The following is a 9,364-nucleotide window of genomic DNA, read 5'->3' on the forward strand; positions in this document are numbered from 1 at the left end:
CGGTGGTGTTCATGGTAAAAGTTTAAGTTTTCGTACTTTTTTTATTCCTACTATTTCTATTCTTATTTATAGTTTTTCTTTAAGATTTTCATCGGCTTTTCTTTTCTTTTTTCTATTTATTTACTTAATTGTACCCTTCTCTATTTTATTTTGAGTTTTTTATTTTCTTTTTTCAAATACATGTCTACTTTTCACATACAAGTTCTACATTGTTGTATAGCCATTTTTCATATACAAGAAGACACGTTGAACATTTTTCAAATACATACTTGAAAAATGTCTTGAATAAATATTAAATATTCTCAAATACACATTGAAATGTTTTTTCAAATTCTTAAAATATTTTGAAAATATCGCGGACATTTTTTAGAAACACCTAAACATTGTTTTAATGTCACCAGCATTCTTTTGGATGGTACAGACATTTTTCAAAAAAGTGTGCAAACAATTTTTTACATTGCACTAACATTTTTTTTTCAAATTCACAGTGAATGTCTTAAAAAACATAGATGAATTAAACTTTGAATTATATGTATTTAAAATATTTCTAAATAAAAATATAGAGTTCGTGTATGGCCTTACTTGTGTGTCTTGCGTATGTGCGCGTGCATGGTTATAGGCCTGGCCCATTTACGGAGCATTTGACACGAGTGAACAGGGGAGACAGGCCTGGCCCATTACACATATGTATTTAGGCAATTGATTTTTTTGAAAAAGATATTGTGTATGCGTGGCATGCCCTTGAATTAGTCTATCTAAAAAAAACCAAGTATTGTTTTCTGGCATGAGTTTACATCACCAACAAATGTTAGAAAGTTCTACTTTATTCTATCTCCAGAATTCATGACCGAGTTTACAACACTTACCAAGGGAGGGTCAGACATTATATTCCAACAAAAACATTTGCCAAGCTAGAACTTCATGAAAACTATCATATTCTAGTAGTAATTTTTTGGCGGTGGTTGTTTTTTCCCGCATCACTTCTTAAGAGATCTCGCAAGAGATCTCATATTAGAGTTGAATCGAGAGCTCTTAGTACCTTCCCAGGTCCATCAATTTTTGAGTTCTAAACTGAGATTGGGACGGGGTAAAGTAGAATCAATGCAGGTAAAAATAGGAGCATGATCACTTATGATAATGGCATGTCTAAAACATTAATTCAACTTTGTTTTGATTAGATTGTTGCTTAATCCATGTCTGTCTCTGGGATTATCCAGTTTTGAGATTCCCCTGAATTATGAAAATGTGGCAAGACTAAGCGGTACTGAAAAAAAGCATGTTGTGACCAATATGTGGTTAGTTCAACTGTTCTATGGAATCAGTGGAAAATGTGGTCTAGAGATGAGGAAGTGATTGCACCAGTGCGCATTGGCTAGACATCGATCAAGCCCCTCATAAACATGACTAGGAGAAATCTTGTTAAACCAGTAAGTGGAAGGCAGACCAGAAAATCCCACATCAAACAGATCGCGAAACTTAACATATGAGCAATGAAGAAACACATACCAATTATAATGTACATTAGCAATACCTTTATCACAAGCAGGGTACATGATATTGCTTAAGATTCCCCATATAGAAGACTGATTTCCTAGCTTATCATACACAAAAGTGGTACATCCGAAGCTAGCTACGATAATTAGGTAACATAAGAACTAGCAAAGTAGATAGAGACTTGCACATCATCTCAACTCCACGACTTGGGACTTCCTTCTCACATTTCAAAGAGGTCTTGCCCTGGATCACTACCACCAGTCATCAGCTCCATTCCCAGCTTCACCGTCGTAGTAGCCATTGTCAAAGCCCCCCGCAGCATTGTCGTAGTAGTCATCACAAACCCCAGTATCGTCATTATTGCCAGCCTTGCCATGGTCACCATAGTTGTGATCACCACCCCCACAATCATCGTATTTTGCATACGGCGTGCCCCCTTCCACGTCATCACCGTTGATGAGGTCACCACAAACCCTGGTATCATCATTGCCAGCCCCGCCATGGTCGCCATAGTTGTGATCACCACCCCCGCAATCATCGTATTTTGCATACGGCGTGCCCCCTTCCACGTCATCACCGTTGATGAGGTCACCGCAAACCCTGGTATCATCATTGCCAGCCCCGGCATGGTTGCCATAGTCATCCTGCACGATCATCGTATTTTGCATACGGCGTGCCCCCTTCCACATCATCACCGTTGATGAGGTCACCGCAAACCCTGGTATCATCATTGCCAGCCCCGGCATGGTTGCCATAGTCATCCTGCACGCCTTCTTCCTCGTACATGCACAACCCAAGGTTCTCATCCTCATGGTAGTACTCATTCATGGTCTTCACGGCCTACACGAATGCATTCATGGTCTCATCCTCATGTTTTTCTTTTCTCGAGCATGTCACAGCTGGCCCAGTGGCAGCCCAAATATGTATTTGGCCCAAGTAGGGAAGCCAGGACTCTGGATAGTTTTGCGTTTCGATTACTGCTCTGTTTGCGGTAAAAATAAATATTAAACTGCTCTGTTTTTATACGTAAAAACATACTACTATAGGCCGAACCAACCTGTGGTTGGATGGTTAGGTGGACAGTGATATCCCAGCCTACCAGGGTTCAAGTCCTGGTGCTCGCATTTATCCTGTATTTATTTCAGGATTAGGGCGATACGCTTTCAGTGGGAGGAGACGTCCCCGTCGACTACGAGGCGCCTACAGTGACTTCGTAAAATCTCAAAATGATATGCCGTGTATGCGTGTATATATTATTATAGGTATACGTGTATATGATCTAAAAAAAGGGTATATGTGTATATCCACTAAAAACACGTATATATGAGCGCTTGTGTCTGTACCGATGTTAAAAAAAATATTACTATAGATATACGTGTATATGATATAAAAAAAGGGTATACGTGTATATCCACTAAAAACACGTCGCAGTTGACGGAACGTCCCCTCTCACTGAAGGAACATCATCGGAAGTCTGAAATAAATCCAGAAAAAATGCGAGAACAATATCGAGTCCCGGACTTGAACTTGGGCTGGGGTGGGTTGCGGCGCTGATGTTCAAGCCCATTTGAAGTTTATTTTTTCTTGGATGTGGCACATCTGGCCCAGTGGCAGCCCAAAAAGCTATTTGACCAAGGTAGGGAAGGCAGGAACTTTGCTTCATACTAGCATGGATATTGTTGCTCAAAAAAAAAAAAACCTAGCATGGATATTGCTCACAAAAAAATTAGGATGGATGGCAGTCTAGGCTTCAGATTGGTGCTCCTCCACCCTAACTTGTTTTGGTTCTCATTTTCTTTTTTCCTTTGTGACTCTCTTTCTCTAGTTCTCCGACTTTTATGTTTATGCTGGGACCGGAGGTTAAACTGACGATGATAATAATATTAATACAAGCCTTCATTATAAAAAGAATCTATTATTGTTGGCTCGGTGCAATTTTCAGTTTTCGGTGGGCGGCGTACAATCGACCGAATAAGAAGGCTAATACGATTTACAATGTAATTTTATTTTTTATCGATCGTTTTCGAGCGACCATTGAATTGGGTTTTGTTTTCCTTCATAATAATTTCTAAGACGTCTTTTAAGTGTCTTTATTCAAAAAGGAAATTCAATTTCTCGTCACGTTCAAATATGACATGCTGCGTAGTCCTTGTCGAGCCCCGCGTCATCCCCGCCTAGGCGAGTTGTGAGTCACACAAAACCCTAGCCGAGGGTAGCCACCGTTCACCCCTTCCATCCCTCCATCGCCACTATGGGAAACCGTCGGGCTAAGCCTAGGCTGTCGACGACGGTAGCAGGGGATCGTTTCCAAGAGGCACGGCCGTGCTTCTCGTGGAAGCCAATCCGTGTCTCTTGCTTTAGCAAACCCATGCCCCTCGTGAAAGCAAAAAAGAAAATACATGTTTTTAATTATTATTTTCCAAAAGCTAAGAAACACCATTGAAACACTAAAAAGGCAAAAAAACATGTAAAAAGCCAAAAACGCGTGTGAAAAAATAAAAATAAAAACAAAAATTAAAGGGAGCTCCCAGAGTGCGACACGTGGCGGCAGCTGAGAGAGCGGCAGCGCGTCAGGTGACGCGCTCTCAGGCCATCCCAAATGACCTTAGGAGGCTCTCGAAAGAGCGCTCCTTCGTTAGTTGCCCCCGTATGCCAGACCGAAAAGAGAAAAGTATACTTTTCATGCCTTAATTCTTCGCGAAGTCTAGATTTGGTCTTTCAATTTTAAAACCGGACAACTTGCACCCTTAACTACTGAAACCGGACAAGATTCATCCCTGGTCACGATTTTGACCGGTTTTGGTGTTGTCCCACCCCGGTTTTGACCGTGGCCACTCAAATTCGCATACCTTTTCCAATTCCGCTTAATGTTTTCAAATTCGGGTACTTTTTTCAAATACGTGAACTTTTAAAAAAATTGCGTACTTTTTTTAAATCCGCGTACTTTTTTAAGGTTCATGTGGTTTTTTCAAATGCATGTAATTTTTTCAAATTGATATACTTATTCATATTCTCGTACATTTTTTTGGATTTGAAAATTTTATGCGAACTTGAAAACATACGCGGATTTTAATTTTTTATGCAAATTAGGAAAAAAATGTGTGGAGATGAAAAATTCTGTCAACTTGAAACAAGTATATGAATTTCAAACAAAGTTCATGGATTGGAAAAGGAACACTGATTTGAAAAAAAAATACATGAACTTTACATAGTATGCGGATTTGAAACAAGTACACGAATTTCAAAAACACTTCATGGATTTGAAAAAAATACTTTTATTTGATGAAATTACACAAACTTGAAAAAAATACACTGATTTGAAAAAAGTACACAAATTTAAAAATAGTTCACGGATTTGAAAAAGGTATTTTTATTTTTGAAAAAATGTGCGACCTTGAAAAAACTATGTGGATTTTAAAAGAGTATGTGAATTTTAAAAAGTTCATGGATATGAAAAAATTACGCGAATTTGAGTCAGCGCCGGTCAGAACCGGGGTCAATCAGCACTAAAACCGGTCAAAATCAAGACCAGGGACGAACCTTGTCCGGTTTTTTTAGTTGGGGTGCAAGATGTCCGGTTTCGAAGTTGAGGGATTAAATTTAGACTTCGCGCAGAGTTTAGTGGGAAAAAAGTATACTTTTCTCAACCGAAGATGTCGTCAATAATATTTTAGCTAGGTGGGGTGTTATCCACTACATATGGGCCTTAACTGTTGGGACCATGTGGGCAGCTCGGTCGTCGCCTCCTCCTCCCAGCACCATTCGCCCACCGTTAAAAAAAACAAACAGGTCCACTCTCCTGCGCCGGCATCGCAGCCCCCTCTCCGCCGGCGACTGCGCCGGCTACCCCCGCCAGCGACCACTGACTCCTGGGAAACCCAGATCCGCTCAAAGGCACTCACTCTCCTCCACCGCATCGACCCGCCGGAAGAAACGAGTGCGGCCGGCGACCTGAGCCTCCTCGCCCCGGCAGCGGCGAGCCTTCTTTCCCCCTCCCCCGATTCGAATGAGGTGAGCCTTCATCCTCCCCCTTCTCTCCCGATTCATTCTTCATCTCTTATCATCTCGCGGGAATAGACCCTAGGTAGAGTAGCTAGGGTCTCCTCCCTAATTCAACTCTACCTACATGTACTCACTCAGCTGAGGAGACTCCAATACTCTGATAATGGATGCTTCCGAGGAGATTTCCCAGCGGTAAGAGCATCCAGTCTACCCATCCCTCCAGATTCCTCCCCAATTTGTTTCATTTCCAGCAGTAGTTCTTCAGTGTCCTGCAGTTTGTTGGATGCTGATGTTTCAATGCCATATTGGTGGAAGCAATCGGCCCATTGCATTGACGCTTTTGCGTTTGTTCGCGGCTCCGATTTTCCAGGCTACGTCCGGAGAAGAAACCGTGTGCGGATGGCGAGTCGCAGCAGCATTCGCCGCCGGCATCCATGGTGCCGGTATCCAAGGTGCTCGACGACGACAACCTCCTCATTGAGATCCTCCTCCGCGTCAGCTTCCCCACCACGCTTGTATGCGCCGCACTCGTCTGCAAGCGCTGGCTCTGCCATGCCTCTGACCCTAAGTTCCTCAGCCTTTTCCGCAAGCGCCACCCGCCTCGCCTCCTTGGCTTCTACATATATATGGGGTCGGCCTGGTTATGGTTGGGCGCCCCCCTGCTCTTCGTCCCGATGCAGCCCCAGCCCCCAGAGCTCGCCCCCTTCATCTCCCGTGTCGCGAGCCATAGCTTCGGTGCCGACAATGACAGATTATGCATCATGGATTGCCGGAATGGCAGCGTCTTAATCAGATGCCGCAGAGGAAAAATATTGACACATGGAGTGCACCGCCCACTATGCGCTCAGAGAGGCATGGATGACATCCCGCCACTCCCAAGAGCCCAGTACCATGGTCAACAAATTTTCAATACAATCCTCTCCAAAGAAGAAGGTGGTATCTTGTCCTACCTGTATATGTTGGCCGAGTTTTTCAGGAAGACAAAAAGTTTCAGGGTGCGTGTGTATACGTTGCAAGGGGGCCTCTGGTGCATGCATGCCTCGGCCACGACTCAGCTCCCCCGACTGCTGACATCATTGGAAGTTGTGCTCATTGACGATAAAATCTATATGGCTGACACCTTCAGTGATGAAATTATTGTCTTGGATATGACAACCTCGGGTTTCTCCACAATTCGGCTCCCACAAGGAGTGATTTTTCACTGCGTTCGCACCATCATGTCACGCGCCGGTGATGCTTCTGCTGTATATCTCACCCATATCCATGTCAAGGAGCTACAACTTTGCATCTGGCTCCACAAAGGGGACAACTGGTTGTTGGTTGATACAATTTGTTTGCATCAGATGTGGGATAATTTGAGGATGCTAGATCAGACCCTTGAGGATGGGCATATTAGTTTTACTTGTATAAGCAATGTGGGGGATAATGCTGAATTTGTGTTCTTGGAAATGTGTGGCTGCATTTTCTATCTGGATGTCAACAGCAAGACACTGCGGAAAGTGCATCGGGTGACAGTAAAGGACCGACAGTTCAATGATGTCTATCCTTTTATGATGATTTGGCCGCCCATATTCCCTGTGCCCAAGGATGATCCTGCAAGGTTTGCTATTTTGGCCTTTAGATGGTCTGTATATTCCTTTTGTTGAGGTTACATAGTTTTGCAATATGCACCGGTTTGGTATAGCTGTGGTATGATGTTAGTATATGCTTGATTCTTTAGGCCATTTTAACAATACTAACTAAGCGATATTAGATAATGCTTGCCTTAAGATGTCTTAAAATCACTTGTGCAATGGGCTAATATTACGTGGTGTTTACGACCATACAAAGTATAGAACATGTATAGGAGCTTGGCCTCTGTACTTCATTTATCCTGAAATATTATCAAAAACCAATCAAGCCTGGAATTTTAACGTCTCATTTCTTAAGTCATTATTTTTGCTGAACCTATGTATGTGATTGTCTGTACTGAAACTTATGCATGAGATTGTAATACTTGTTTTTTTTTCCTGAATGTTGCTTAGTGTTTTTTTTTCTTGGACACAAATGGATGTACATTTTACACAGCCAGGTATTGTTGAGGTTATACTACAAATGGCTAGTCCAAGCTAACGCTTGATAATTTGGGCCTGCGTGTCAGGCATTTTTCCTTGTATGATCAGATTTTTTGTTTTACTGAAATACAAACTATGAAATGGAAACATGTTGCTCTGCAAATATATACAATGCCATTTAAGCTCTATTGGCTGTAGCTTTTGATTAAAAAAAACCTATGTTGCTGGACAAAGTTAATTTTTTTATTTCTGAGTGTACATAACATTTGACTAACAAATGGTAATAAAATGTTCTGATGCTGAATTACCTCTACTATATCCTGATCCTTCCTCCGTTTCCTTGATCCAGAAATGCCATGTGAAGGAGGATGATATCAGGAAGTTTTTGGATGGTCAGCGACAAGGGTGAGCAGAGAGCTGCATTTCCTTGGCTGCAGTTCTTACCATCTTCACTGTAACTCATAGTGTATTAGTTGAGGTGATGTATAACTGGAGCAGGTAGTCCTATCCCTATGGTACCATGCCTACTTGTGACCAACATATTTGGTTTTGTAATGTAAACTCCCTGTATGCATGTTAATTAGTAGTTATGTTTTCTGATCCGCTTGGGTCATTCGGTCCGCTGCTTGCTCTTTTTGTTAGTTGTGGTGTTTGTAGCTCTAATTTACCAGGCAAAATAAAACAAAAAACATCTCTTTGAGGCCAGTCTGTCTACTTTACATGGACGGCCATGGTGCTGGCTTCATCATTTTCACTGCAATATCAGTGGCTAGATGGATCATAGGTGTCCTGCTGAAGCTGAAACAAATGTACAGATCTAGTGCATAGCATGTTCCAGTGATCCGTTGTGTGTGTCATTTTAGTGAGTGTTTTGGTATGTCAATTCTTTTGTCTAGCATTAAGATCATTGATGCTGATACTGCTGCAGTAGAAAATTTGTCATGATTCCATATTATTTTATCATTCCATGCGGATACAGTGGTAACATAACTGGGGTCACTAACAGTTCTACATTGGCGCCGGCAATTGGCTGGTATTATTAATTGAGCAAATTTGAGTGGGACTACACTCTGGATAAGGTCAATTAAGGATGATCTACTCTTTGTAAATGACTTTGAGCTTGCCTCTGGCTCCGCCTCTCTGATTAAGCAGGTGAGAGTTCTCTGTTCTTCTTCCTTGTGCGCCATGAATCTTTGAACTATGATACCTTCAGTAGTTCTGTATGAGTGGTGCTAAGGCAATATTTTTGTTTCAGCTTGGAACAGAAAATGCCATGTAAAGAACAAGGACACGAGGAAGTTCCTAGTGAGCCCATATTTCCTCTGTAGCTGGTAGCAGAAACTGTATTGTATTAGAGTTGAGAACCAACATTATCTGCACATAATGTGCTTCCTAGGATTGTATCCTACCAGTTACTAATTCGTGATTTATCTAAGGTTTCTATGTTTTGTATATCATTTTTATCTGTCTAACCTTTCAAAGAAAAAAAATCTTTAGATCCGACTAGTTAATATAAATGATAATTGGTGATTTGGTCATCCGTGTAAACTTCATCTAGTGAGGTATTTTGACTGCCGGTACTTGCTTTTGGATTTTCATTGTATTTTCTGAACATAAAGTAATACAATATATATCTAGTATTCAAGTGAGCTCATGCATAATTGTATTAAAACATGGTGGTCTCCTTTGTAAACTCCGCCACACCTGAAAATAATTTCTGCCTCCGCGGTTGCTCTTACAGAGATGGTAATTACTTAATGCTAAGTCCATGTCAACTATATTTGATTAATTAATTAATTAATTGCGATGAATAT

General features: G+C 41.5%; 1 protein-coding gene across 2 annotated transcripts; it reads left to right on the forward strand.

Annotated features, from left to right (window-relative positions):
• Window positions 1–5,231: 5,231 nt before the first annotated feature.
• On the forward strand, window positions 5,232–9,007 carry LOC119349516. Of its 2 annotated transcripts, XM_037617561.1 has the most exons (5): window positions 5,232–5,505; window positions 5,635–5,688; window positions 5,867–7,096; window positions 7,900–8,702; window positions 8,806–9,007. In XM_037617561.1, exons 2-4 carry the CDS (start codon window positions 5,660–5,662, stop codon window positions 7,910–7,912), a joined length of 1,272 nt encoding a protein of 423 aa, XP_037473458.1. In that variant the 5' UTR covers window positions 5,232–5,505; window positions 5,635–5,659; the 3' UTR covers window positions 7,913–8,702; window positions 8,806–9,007. The 2 variants fall into 2 exon arrangements, with proteins under 2 accessions (XP_037473458.1, XP_037473459.1); XM_037617562.1 differs by lacking the exon at window positions 5,635–5,688.
• Window positions 9,008–9,364: the final 357 nt, after the last annotated feature.

This window comes from Triticum dicoccoides, chromosome 1B (assembly GCF_002162155.2).
Source record: "Triticum dicoccoides isolate Atlit2015 ecotype Zavitan chromosome 1B, WEW_v2.0, whole genome shotgun sequence".
NCBI classification, from domain to species: Eukaryota; Viridiplantae; Streptophyta; class Magnoliopsida; order Poales; family Poaceae; genus Triticum; species Triticum dicoccoides.